Source organism: Callithrix jacchus, chromosome X, assembly GCF_049354715.1.
Source record: "Callithrix jacchus isolate 240 chromosome X, calJac240_pri, whole genome shotgun sequence".
In the NCBI taxonomy this organism is placed as follows: domain Eukaryota; kingdom Metazoa; phylum Chordata; class Mammalia; order Primates; family Cebidae; genus Callithrix; species Callithrix jacchus.
Window position 1 is genome coordinate 131569389 of NC_133524.1, and position 14092 is coordinate 131583480.

A 14092-nucleotide genomic window follows, 5' to 3' on the forward strand; every position below is an offset into this window, starting at 1 on the left:
CCCTTCCTTCCTTCCTCCCTTTATCTCTCTTTTTTTCTTTCTCTCTCTCTCTCTTTTTTTTCTTTTTTCTTTCAAAACTGATTCTCACTCTGTCGCCCAGGCTGGAGCGCAGTGATGCTATCTCGGTCGCTGCAATCTCCACCTCCCGGGTTCAAGTGATTCTCCTGCCTCAGCCTCCTGAGTAGCTGGGATAACAGGCATGCACCACCACGCTCAGCTAATATTTGTATTTTTAGTAGAGACAGGGTTTCACCGTGTCGGCCAGGATGGTCTTGGTCTCTGACCTCGAGATCCACCCGCCTCAGCCTTCCAAAGTGCTGGGATTACAGACGTGAGCCACCGTACCCAGCCATATCCTATCCTGTTTCTTAGATAATTTCGTAGAAACTCAGCATCAGAGGGATACACCTGTGGGACTGACATAATGCATTTACATCACAGCTCAACCTTTTCCTTTGGGTTCCAGATTCAACTGTTACTCAGAATGTCTATGAAGAGAAGATAAAAAAGGAAGAAAATGGCACCTGATAGATCCCTGTCAACCATTATAGAAGGGCTTATAAATTTCACAGGGGCTGGTATTCCACCCCTGAGTACTGGGGATCAGCATATGTTTGTTTACTAGTTATACTGTCCTACTGGGATTCCGTATGCATGCAGTGACATGCAGGGAAGACGGTGGTTTTGTTTTATTATTGTTTCTGTTCTGAATTTCTGGCGTCTCATTTTCCACCTGATATGTCCTGCTTTATGGGTTAATTTCATAGAAACTGACCACCAGAGGGATATACCTGTGGGGTTGACATAATGCACTTTCCTCAGAGCTTCAACTCTTCATTTGGTTTCCATATGCTACCGTCACTCACAATATCAATGAAGAGAGAATGAAAAATGGCCAGCCCCAACATGGTAACGTCTTGTCAACTGATTCCACAGGGCTTTGTAATATGGTAGCAACTGCTATTCCGGCCATGAGTCCCAGAGATCGCTATATGTCCGCTTATAAGTTGTACTGTCCTACTTGCTTTTCATATGCATGCGTAGTGCCTTCTGAAGGGAAGCAGGTGGTTTTGTTGTATTATATTTTCTGAACTAAATCTGAGGGGCCCCAGATATATACACCACCTTATATATCCTCCTGCTTTATGAAATAATTTCATGGAAAGTGAGCATCAGAGGGATATACGTATGGTTTGGCCTAATGCACTTACCTCACAGCTCAACCTCTTCCTTTGATTTCCAGACGCTACCATCACTCACAGCGTCCATGAACAGAAGATGGAATATGTCCAACCAGCACCTGACAACGTGTTGTTGACACTTCAGCCAGGACTTATTAATATGGCAGGCGCTGGTATTTCATCCATGAGTACCAGGGATCTGGGTAAGTTTGTTTGTTAGTATTACTGTCCTACTTGGTTTCCATATGCATGTATAGTGTCAAAAAAGGTAGGAGGTGGTTGTGTTATACTATGTTTCCAGGCCGCAATTTCAGGGGTCTCAGATGGCAACCTGGTATATCCTCTGGTTAATGAGATAATTTCCTAGAAACTGAGCACAGATATACCTGTGGAGTTACCATAATACACTTACTCACAGCTCTTCATTTGGTTTCCAGATGCTACCGAAACTTATAATGTCCTTAAGGAGAAGATGGAAAAGGGCGAACCCCAACATGGCAACATCTCATCAACTGCTCCAATAGGACTTACTAATGTGGCAGGAGCTGCTATTCCAGCCATGAGTACTGATGGTCTGTGTATGTTCACTTTTTAGTTGGATTTTCCTACTTTGTTTCCATATGCATGTATATTGTCAGGAAGGGGAGATGGAGATCTTGTTGTATTATCTTTCTTGATATCAGTTTGAGGGGTCCCAGATGCCGCTCTTGTCATCTTGATTTGTGCAAAAATTTCTCAGGAGCTGAACATCAGAGGGATATACCTGTGGGGGCGGCATAATGCACCTACTCCTATCTTGACCTCTTCATTTGTTTTCCAGATGCCACCGTCAGTCACAATGTCCATGAACAAAGGATGGAAAATGACCAACCACAACAGGATAACGTCTGGCCAAATATTCTAGCATGGTTTAATAATATGGCAGGAGCTGGTATTCCAGCAATGAGTACCAGGGATCTGTGTATGTTCATTTTTTACTTGTACTGTCCTCCTTGGTTTCCATATGCAGGCATAGTGCCATGAAGGGAAGAAGGTTGTTTTGTGAATTGTCTTCCTTGGCCTCAATTTGAGGAGCCGCAGATCATCATTTGATGTGTTCTTTTGCTTTATGGGATAATTTCCTAGAAACTGATCATCAGTGGGATATACCGGTGGCATTGACGTAATTCACTTACTTCAAGCTCAAAATCTTCCTTTGGTTTCCAGATGGTACCATCTCTCACAATGTACATGAAGAGAAGATGGAAAATGGCCCATCCCAAACTGGTAATCTCATGTCACTTGTTCCACCACTGCTTGGTCTTATGGTCGCAGCTGCTCTTCCATGCATGAGTACCAGGGATCTGTGTATGTCTCTTAATTACTTGTAGTGTCATCACTGGTTTCCATATGATTGCATATTTCATGAAAGGTAGAAGGTGGTTTTATAGCATATACTTTCCTGGGATCAATTGGAGGGTTCTCACAGGGCCACCTGGCATATCCTCCCCTGCTTTATTAGATAATTTCCTAGAAACTGAGCGTCAGAGAGATAGACCTATAGGGCTGATATAATGCACTTAGCTCACAGCTGAAACTCTTCATGTGGTTTGCAGGTTTTACCATTGCTCAAAATGTCTGTGAAGAAAAGATAAAAAGTGACAAAACAACACCTCATGAATTCTTGTCAACTATTACAGCAGGGCTTAGGAACTTCACAGAAGCAGGTATTCAACCCCTGAGTACCAGGGATCTCTGCATGTTCATTTACTAACTACGTTGTCCTACTTGGTTTCCATAAACATGCAGTATCATGCAGGAAAAAAGGTGCTTTGGTTGTATTATCTTTTCCGACCTAAACTTGAAGGGTCTCAGATCGCCACCTGATACAGCCTCTTGTGTGATGGAACAATTGCTTAAATCTCTTTGTCAGAAAAACATACATGTGGCAGTGACATAAGCACTTACCTCACAGCTCAACCACTTCATTCGGTTTCCAGATGCTTCAATCACTCACAATATCCCTGAAGCAAAGGTAAATAATGGCCAACTAGCACCTCACAACGTCTCGTCAGCTGCTCCACCAGGTCTTGGTAATATGGCGGCAGCTGGAATTTCATCCACGAGGACCAGAGGTCTGTGTATGTCTGCTTCTTAGTTGTACTGTCCTACTTGGTTTCCCTAAGGAGGCATAGTTTGATGAATGCTACAAGTTAATTTTGTTGTATGTACTTTCCTAGCCTCAATTTGAGGGGTATCAGATGTTTCACTTGGCATATTCACCCCTGGATTCTTTGATAATTTCCTAGAAAGTGAGGATCAGAGGGATATACCTCTGGGGTTGAATAATGTACTTACCTCACAGCTCAACCTCTTCATTTGGTTTTCAGGTGCTACTGTCACTCAAAATGTCCACAAAGAGAAGATGAGAAATACACAACCAACATCTAATAACGTCTTATCAACTGTTCTACCAGAACATCTTTATTTGGCAACAGCTGGTCTCCCAGCCATGAGCACCAGGGGTCAGTGTATGTTTGCTTATTCATTTATACTATCCTACTTCGTTTTCATAGGCATGCCTAGTGTCCTGAATGGGAGAAGGTGGTTTTGTTGTGTTCTCATTCATGAGCTGCATTTGAATGTTCTCAGATCACCATCTAGCATATCCTCTTAAGCTTTATGAAATAGTTTTCTAGAAACTGAGTATCAGGAGGATATGCCTGTAGAGTTGACATAGTACACATAACTCAAAACTGAACCTCCTGATTTCCTTTCCAGATTCTACCATCACTCACAATGTCCATGAGGAGATTAAAAATGCCCAAACGGCACCCAATAATGTCTTCTCAGGTATTCCACCAGCACGTATTAATATGGCAGCAGCGGGTGTTTCTTCCATGAGTACCAGGGATCAGTGTAAGTTTGCTCGCTTGGCGTACTGTCCTACTTGGTTTCTATATGCATGCGTAGTGTCATGAGGGAAGAATACAGTGTTGTTGTACTATCTTTACTGGCCTCAACTTTATGGTTCTCAGACTGCTACTTGGTATGTCTTTTTTCTTTATGAGATAATTTCCTCGATACCGAGCATCCGAGCGGTATGCCTGTGCGGTTGACATAATGCATGAAACACACAGCTCAACCACTTCATTTGGTTTCCAGATGCTGCAGTCACTCATGCAATCCTTGAAGAGAAGATAAATAATGGCCAATCAGCACCTGATAACCTCTTGTCAACTGCTCCACCAGGTCTTGCTAATATGGCAGCAGCTGGACTTTCATCTACGAGGACCAGAGATCTGTGTATGTCTGCTTCTTAGTTGTACTGTCCTACTTGGTTTCCCTAAGGAGGCATTGTTTGATGAATGCTACAAGTTAATTTTCTTGGATATAGTTTCCTAGCATCAATTTGAGGGGTATCACGGCTACGTGACATATCAACCCCTGGATTTTTTTATAATTTCCTAGAAAGTGAGGATCAGAGGGATATACCTCTGGGGTTGACACACTGCACTTCCGTCACAGCTCAGCCTCTGTATTTGGTTTTCAGATGCTACCATCATTCAAAATGTCTGCAAAGAGAAGATGGAAAATAACCAACCAACACTTAATAACGCCTTGTCAACTGTTCTCCAAGGACTTCCTTATTTGGCAACAGCTGGTCCCCCTGCCATGAGCGCCAGGGATCAGTGTATGTTTGCTTATTCATTTGGACTATCCTACCTGGTTTTCATAGGCATGCCTAGTGTCCTGAAAGGGAGAAGGTGATTTTGTTGTATTGTCTTTCGTGAGCTGCATTTGAGTGTTCTCAGATCGCCACCTGGCATATCCTCTCTGGCTTCCTGAAATAGTTTTCTAGAAAGTGAGCATCAGGAAAATATACCTGTGGGGTTAACATAATGCACATAACTCAAAACTGAACCCCTTTATTTAATTTCCAGATGGTATGATCTTTCACAATGTTTGTGAGAAGAAGATTAAAAATGCCCAAGCAGTACCCGATAAAAGCTTCCCAGCTAGTTCCCCAGCACTTATTAATATGGCAGCAGCTGTTGTGTCATCCATGAGCAACAGGGATCAGTGTACCTGTGTGCAATTGGTTTACTATCCTACTAGGTTTCCATATGCGTGCATAGTGTCATGAGGGAAGAATGTAGTTTTGTTGTACTATCTTTCCTGGCCTGAATCTTAAGTTTCTCAGAGTGCTACTTGGTATGTCCCACTTCTTTATGAGATAGTTTCCTGGATACTGAGCATCAGAGGGGTATGCTGTGGTTGACATAATGCACTTACCTCACAGCCCAGCCTTTTTTGTTGGTTTCCAGATGCTGCAGTCACTCACAATGTCCGTGAAGCGAAGATAAATAACGGCCAACTAGCACCTGACAACGTCTTGTCAGCTGCTCCACCAGGTCTTGGTAATATGGCAGCAGCTGGAATTTCATCCACGTGGAACACAGGTCTGTGTAGGTCTGCTGTTTGTCTTACCGTCCTACTTGATTTCCCTAAGGAGGCATAGATCCATGAATGCTACAAGTTAATTTTATTGTATACACTTTCCTAGCATCAATTTGAGGGGTATCAGATAGTCACAGGGCATATCCAACCCTGCTGTCTTTGATAATTTCCTAGAAACTGAGGATCAGACGGATATACCTCTGGGGTTGACATAATATACTTACCTTACAGCTCAACCTCTTCATTTGGTTTTCAGATGCTACCATCACTCAAAATGTCCGCAAAGAGAAGATGGAAAATAACCAACCAACACCTAATAACGTCTTGTCAACTGTTCTCCAAGGTCTTCCTTATTTGGCAACAGCTGGTCTCCCAGCCATGAGCACCAGGGATCAGTGTATGTTTGCTTATTCATTTGGACTATCCTACTTGGTTTTCATAGGGATGCCTAGTGTCCTGAACGGGAGAAGGTGATTTTGTTGTATTATATTCTGTGAGCTGCATTTGAATGTTCTCAGATAGCCATCTGACATATCCTCTTCAGCTTTATGAAATCGTTTTCTACAAACGGAATATCAGGGGGATATGACTGTAGAGTTGACCTAGTACACATAACTCAAAACCGAAACTCCTGATTTCATTTCCAGATTCTACCATCACTCACAATGTCCATGAGGAGAAGATTAAAAATGCACAAACAGCACCCAATAATGTTTTCTCAGCAATTCCACCAGCACATATTAATATGGCAGCAGCGGGTGTTTCGTCCATGAGTACCAGGGATCAGTGTAAGTTAGCTCCCTTGGCGTACTGTCCTACTTGATTTCTATATGCATGCGTAGTGTCATGAGGGAAGGATACAGTGTTGTTGTACTATCTTTACTGGCCTCAACTTTACGGTTCTCAGACTGCTCCTTGGTATGTCTTTCTTTATGAGTTAATTTCCTCGATACTGGATATCAGAGGCGTATGCCTCTGCGGTTGACATAATGCATGAAACACACAGCTCAACCACTTCATTTGGTTTCCAGATGCTGCGATCACTCACAACGTCTATGAAGCAAAGATAAATAATGGCCAACTAGCACCTGATAGCATATTGTCAACTGCTCCACCAGGGCTTGGTAATTTGGCAGCAGCTGGAATTTCATCCACGAAGACCAGAGATCTATGTATGTCTGCTTCTTAGTTGGACCGTCCTACTGGGATTCCCTAAGGAGGCATTGTTTGATGAATGCTACAAGTTAATTTTGTTGGATATAGTTTCCTAGCATCAATTTGAGGGTTATCAGAGAGCCACGTGGCATATCCTACCCTGGTTTCTTTGATAATTTCCTAGAAACTGAGGATCAGAGGGATATAACTGTGGGGTTGAAATAATGTACTTACCTTACAGCTCAACCTCTTCATTTGGTTTTCAGATGCTACCATCACTCAAAATGTCCGCAAAGAGAAGATGGAAAATAACCAACCAACACTTAATAAAGTCTTGTCATCTGTTCTCCAAGGACTTCCTTATTTGGCAACAGCTGGTCTCCCAGCCATGAGCACCAGGGATCAGTGTATGTTTGCTTATTCATTTGGACTATCCTACTTGGTTTTCATAGGCATGCTTAGTGTCCTGAATGGGAGAAGGTGATTTTGTTGTATTGTCTTTCGTGAGCTGCATTTGAGTGTTCTCAGATTGCCATCTGGCATATCCTCTCTGGCTTTATGAAATAGTTTTCTAGAAAGTGAGCATTAGGAGGATATACCTGTGGGGTTAACATAATGCACATACCTCAACACTGAACCCCTTCTTTTCATTTCCAAATGCTACGATCACTCACAATGTCTGTGAGAAGAAGATTAAAAATGCCCAAGCAGTACCTGATAAAATCTTCCCAGCTAGTCCCCCAGCACTTATTAATATGGCAGCAGCTGTTGTGTCATCCATGAGCAACAGGGATCAGTGTACCTTTGTACAATTGGTTTACTATCCTACTAGGTTTCCTTATGCGTGCATAGTGTCATGAGGGAAGAATGTAATTTTGTTGTACTATCTTTCCTGGCCTTAATCTTAAGGTTCTCAGACTGCCACTTGGTATGTCCTTCTTCTTAATGAGATAGTTTCCTGGATACTGAGCATCAGAGGGGTATGCTGTGGTTGACATAATGCACTTACCTCACAGCCCAGCCATTTCTGTTGGTTTTCAGATGGTGCAGTCACTCACAATGTCCGTGAAGCGAAGATAAATAACGGCCAACTAGCACCTGACAACGTCTTGTCAGCTGCTCCACCAGGTCTTGGTAATGTGGCAGCGGCTGGAATGTCATCCACGAGAACCACAGGTCTGTGTAGATCTGCTTCTTAGTTGTACTGTCCGACTTGATTTCCCTAAGGAGGCATATATTGATGTATGCTACAGGTTAATTTTGTCATATACACGTTCCTAGTGTCAATTTGAGGGGTATCAGATAGCCACATGGCATATGCAACCCTGCTGTCTTTGATAATTTCCTAGAAACTGAGGATCAGACGGACATATCTCTGTGGTTGACATAATGTACTTACCTCACAGCTCAACCTCATCGTTTGGTTTTCAGATGCTACCGTCACTCAAAATGTCCGCAAAGAGAAGATGGAAAATAACCAACCAACACTTAATAACGTCTTGTCAACTGTTCTCCAAGGACTTCCTTATTTGGCAACAGCTGGTCTCCCAGCCATGAGCACCAGGGATCAGTGTATGTTTGCTTATTCATTTGGACTATCCTACTTGGTTTTCATAGGCATGCCTAGTGTCCTGAACGGGAGAAGGTGATTTTATTGTATTATCTTCAGTGAGCTGCATTTGAGTGTTCTCAGATCGCCATCTGGCATATCCTCTTCAGCTTTTTGAAATCGTTTTCTAGAAACTGAGTATCAGGAGGATATACCTGTAGAGTTGACGTAGTACACATAACGCAAGACTGAACCTCCTGATTTCATTTCCAGATTCTACCACCACTCACAATGTCCATGAGGAGATGATTAAAAATGCCCAAACGGCACCCAAGAATGTTTTCTCAGCTATTCCACCAGCACATATTAATATGGCAGCAGCGGGTGTTTCATCCATGAGTACCAGGGATCAGTGTAAGTTTGTTCACTTGGCATACTGTCCTACTTGATTTCTATATGCATGCGTAGTGTCATGAGGGAAGAATACAGTGTTGTTGTACTATCTTTACTGGCCTCAAATTTACGGTTCTCAGACTGCTACTTCATATGTCCTTCTTCTTTATGAGATAATGTCCTAGATACTGAGCATCAGAGGGATATGCCTGTGACGTTCACAGGATGCACGTACCTCACAGCCCAGCCATTTCTGTTGGTTTCCAGATGCTGCAGTCACTCACAATATCCATGAAGTAAAGATAAATAACATCCAACTAGCAACTGACAACGTGTTGTCAGCTGCTCCACCAGGTCTTGGTAATATGGCAGCAGCTGGAATTTCATCCAGGAGGACAGGAGGTCTGTGTATATCTGCTTCTTAGTTGTACTGTCCTACTTGATTTCCCTAAGGAGGCATAGTTTAATGAATGCTACAAGTTAATTTTGTTGTATATAGTTTCCTAGCATTAATTTGAGGGGTATCAGATAGCCACGTGGCATATACTACCCTGATTTCTTTGATAGTTTTCTAGAAACTGAGGATCAGAGGGATATACCTGTGCGGTTGACATAATGCACTTTCATCACAGCTCAACCTCTTCATTTGGTTTTCAGATGCTACCATCACTCAAAATGTCCACAAAGAGAACATGGAAAACAAGCAACCAACACCTAATAACGTCTTGTCAACTGTTCTCCAAGGACCTCCTTATTTGGCAACAGCTGGTCTCCCAGCCATGAGAACCAGGGATCAGTGTATGTTTGCTTATTCATTTGTACTATCCTACTTGGTTTTCATAGGCATGCCTAGTGCTCTGAAAGGGAGAAGGTGATTTTGTTGTATTATCTTTCATGAGCTGCATTTGAGTGTTCTCAGATGGCCTTCTGGCATATCATCTCTGATTTTATGAAATAGTTTTCTAGAAACGGAGCATCAGGGGGATATACCTGTGGGGATGATATAATGCACTTAATTCAAAACTAAACCTTTTCATTTCGTTTCCAGATGCTATCGTCACTCACAGTGTACATGAGGGAAAGATTAAAAATGCTGAAGGAGCACCCAATAAAGTCTTCCCAACTGTTTCCCCTACACATATTAATATGGCAGCAGCTGGTGTTTCATCCACGAGTACCAGGGATCAGTGTAAGTTTGTTCACTCGGTGTACTGTCCTATTTGGTTTCCACATGCATGCATAGTGTAAGCAGGGAAGGATGTAGTGTTCTTTTCCTGTCTTTCCATGCCTCAATTTTAGGGTTCTCAGATTACTAGCTGGTATATCTTTCTTCTGTATGAGATAATTTCCTAGATACTACCCATCAGAGTGTTATACCTATGTAGTTGACATAATGCACTTACCTCTCAGCAAAACCACGTTCTTTGGTTTCCAGATGCTGCAGTCACTCACAATGTCCATGGAGAGAAGATGAACAATGGTCAAAGAGCACCTGAGAACTTCTTGTCATCCATTACACCAGGGCTTATTAATGTATCAGGAGCTGGTACTCCACCCATGAGTACCAGGGCTCAGTGTATGTTTCCTGGTTGTTTCTGCTTGGTTTCCTACTTGGTTTCCATAATCATGCAGGGTCATACATCAAACAAGGTCGTTTTATTATATTATCTTTTGTGAGCTCATTTTGGGAGGTCTCAGATAGCCACCTGGTATATCCTTCTGCTTAATGAGATCATGTTCTAAAAACTGAGCATCAGAGGGATATACCTGCAGGGTTGTTGTTATGCACTGACCTCACAGCTTGACGTCTTCTCTCGGTTTCCAGTTGCTACTGTCACTCATAATGTCCGTGAAGAGAAGATGGAAAATGGCCAACAAGCACCTGATAATATTTTGTCAGCTGTTCCACCAGGGCTTATTAACATGGCAAACGCTGGTATTCCAACCATGAGTAGCAATGATCTGTATATGTTAGCTTATAAGTTGGATTGTCCTCCTTGGTTTCCACATGCATGCATGGTGTCATGAAAGGGAGGAGGCAATTTTGTTGTATTATCTTTTGTGACCTGAATTTAGGGTTTTCAGATCACCACCTGGCCTGTCCTCTTGCTTTATGCAATGATTTCCTAGAAACTGAGCATCGGGAATATACCCGTAGGGTTGACATCATGTATTTTTCTCACAACTCATTTGGTTTCCACATGCTACCATCACTCACAATGTCGGTGAAAAGAAGATAAAAAACAGCCAACTAGCACCTGATAACTTCCTGCCCACTGTTACACCAGGGCTTAATAATTTGGCAGGAGCTGGTATCATAGCCAAGACTACGAGGGATCTGTTTACTAGTTGTACTTCCTACTTGGTTTCCATATGAATGCATAGTGTCATAAAGAGAAGAAGGTGGTTTTGTTGTATTATCTTTTGTTAGCTTAGTTTGAGGGTTTTCAGATCGTCACCTGGCACATCATCTCCTGCTTTATGGCATAATTTCCTTGAAACTTAGCCTCAGTGGAATATACCTGGGGCTTCACATAATGCACATACCTCACACCTCCTCCTCCTCACTTGATTTCCAGATGCTTCCATCACTCACAATGTCCATGAAGAGAAGATAAAAAACGGCCAACCAGCAACTCAAAACTTCTTGTCAACTCTTCCATCAGGACTTCCTAATATGACAGGGGCTAGCATCGTAGCCATGAGTACCAGGGATCTGTGTATGTTTCCTTATAAGTTGTGTCCTACTTGATTTCCATATGCGGGCATAGTGTCATCAAGGGAAGAAGGTGGTTTTGTTGTATTATCTTTTCTTGCCTCAATTTCAGGGTTCTCTGGTTGCCACCTGGTATATACTCATGCTTTATGGGATAATTTTCTAGAAACTGAGCATGAGCGGGATATACCTGTGGGGCTCTCATTATGCACTTAACCTCACAGCTCGGCCTCTTCATTTTTTTTCCAGATGCCACCATCTCTCACAATGTCCATGAGAAGAAGACGAATAATGGCCAACAAGCACCTGATAACTCCTCATCAGCGGTTCCACCAGGGCGTAGTAATCTGTCAGGAGCTGGTGCTTCATCCAGGAGTAGCAGGGATCCGTGTATGTTTGTGTATTGGTTGTACTGTCCTACTTGGTTTCTGTATGCATGCATAGTGTCCAGCAGGGAAGCAGGTGGTTTTGTTGTATTGTCTTTTTTGAGCTCAGTCCGAGGGGTCTGGTATCGCCACCTTGTATATCCTCCTGCTTTCTGACATAACTTCCTCGAAACTGAGCCTCCGAGGGATATACCTGTGGGAGTGACATAATGCACTTACCTCGCAGCTCAATTTTTCCATTTGGATTCCAGATGCTACTGTCATTCATGATATCCAGAAGGAGATAGAAAATGGTCAGACCCCACCTGATGGCTTCCTGTCAGATTCTGCTCCCCCAGAGCTTATAAATATGACAGGAGATTGTATGCAACCCAACACATTAGATTCTTTGTCTTACAACTGCACTAGTCTCAGCAAAGATAAGCTGCTTTACAAACCTGATAGTAACGAATTTGTGGTAGGAGCCCAAAACTACCGTGTCTCTGCAGGTGATTCACCAGTCACAGCAAGGTCTCCGGTGGAAACTGTGCCAAATACAGCACGAATATCTCCTGCTATGGCAAAGAAAGTTAATGATGATATAAAACATCAATTGATGAAAGAAGTTCGAAGGTGTGGGCGAAGTAAGTAGTGCAAGAATGTCTATCAATGAAAGCCTGAGAAGTCTCCCATTCTATGATTTAGAACACAATTATGCTTCCCCTTGAGCTCATCGTTTGGCTAAATTGGATCTGTCTGTAATTTAGCAGGGCTTCTATTTAATTTCACTGAAAATTTCAAATACATCTGCTTAGGTGTTTTTCTTTGTTAGTGTTCACAATAGTTTCCTTAGTAATATACTGATGTGATTTAAGCATTCAAAACACAAACACTGTGTAACATTGTAGCCCATAAAAAATGTATACTGCGGTAGTGGATGCAATGAGATTGAAGTATATTTCATTTTCATAATTTTAGAAATACTAACTTTTTAATACCTTCAGATTATGAAAGAATTTTCATTTTGCTTGATGAAGTACAAGGATCTATGGAAGTCAAGAAACAACTTGTTAAATTTGCCATTAAGGAAGCAGCAAGGTGGGTGCCAAAAGAAAACTCTTCTATTGTTTTAAGCACTTGTGCCCAGTTTGGGACAGGAGCAGGAAGAAATCATGCCTTGTTCTTCCTAATCCCTGGCCCTCAGTCATAGTTCATGCTATTTCCCCAAGCATTTAGGTTGATATTTTCTTATTCTAACCCCTTTTTCCAATGCCATGGAGCCTTCCAAATTTATGATAATCTGGGAGTGGGTGTGGGCCCTCAGGTGACTCACTTGGTCATTTTCTAGTTTGTATTTTCCATGAGCATGCATTTTCTATCTGCATGTACATTGTAAAGTCTGTTTTGTATCCACTACTACCTCTTACATATCACAGATGCCGTGGGTATCCTCTGGTTAATGGAATACCTCTTTCATTTCAGGCTTAAAAATTTTGCCTTAATTCAGCAACTCAAGAAGGTGCTAAAAGAGTAGATTCCCACTGCCATCTCAGCAAAGTTAAGCACATGAGAAAAAATAATTGTGTTAATGCAAATACCAAGGAGAAACAAGGATATGTGCTGTAAAGTGGAGTAGGTCATTGCTGAAGCTTCCTGTAATTTTGAAGTGAAGAAAATTCCCTTCCTGAAGCTAAGAAAAGATGGAGCTTTTGAAATTTAATAAATTTCTGTTAGTAAAAGCTAGACTTTTGTGGTTTGTTTGTTGGTTTATTCTTCCACCTGAGGAGGGATACGAGTTGATAAATCACCAATGTATTTAGTATTACGGTCATGGTTTCTGCATAGTTGTAGCCGGTATTTATAACTGCCTTCGTTCACTACCCATTTTTCATTCCCTTTGCCCTGAGATAGTATGTCATCTGGTCATGGTGCTTGACCTGGCAGGTTGACTCAAACCTTCATCACTGAACAGTCTGAAGGACCATTAGATACCTGCCTGGATTGGGTTGCTGTACTTTTCCATTAAGTGTAATCAGAAAACATGGGAGGACTAAGAAGCTCTCTAGACACAGCAGACATACTCCTTTTTAGCTCCTGGTGTAGTGCAACTAATCCCCCTTTGATCGTCAGGTTCATCATCCCAAGCCAGTGGATGACCCCCTCCTTTGCCTCTAGATGGAAAGTGATGAAGAGACCAAAATGGCCAGCTGGCAGTATGAATGTCTTTTCAATGGAATCACTGTTGTGTCCCTTGGTGAAAGCATTTCTTCCTTTGGAAATAAGACTTCTAGTT

The 14092-nt window shown here is 42.2% G+C and overlaps 1 protein-coding gene across 1 annotated transcript; it reads left to right on the forward strand.

Moving 5' to 3' along the window:
- Positions 1–81: 81 nt before the first annotated feature.
- LOC128930689 (uncharacterized) lies at positions 82–13537 on the forward strand. Its single transcript, XM_054251316.2, is given in 28 exon segments — positions 82–1384; positions 1619–1759; positions 2002–2142; positions 2388–2447; positions 2777–2887; positions 3161–3295; positions 3551–3691; positions 3942–4079; positions 4326–4466; positions 4714–4854; positions 5489–5623; positions 5878–6018; positions 6269–6409; positions 6653–6793; positions 7043–7183; positions 7818–7952; positions 8208–8348; positions 8599–8739; positions 8986–9120; positions 9376–9516; positions 9767–9907; positions 10154–10294; positions 11298–11438; positions 11684–11824; positions 12309–12443; positions 12804–12897; positions 13282–13328; positions 13331–13537. Coding segments are annotated over 28 exon segments (3582 nt in total). The 5' UTR covers positions 82–1278; the 3' UTR covers positions 13426–13537.
- The last annotated feature ends 555 nt before the right edge of the window (positions 13538–14092 follow it).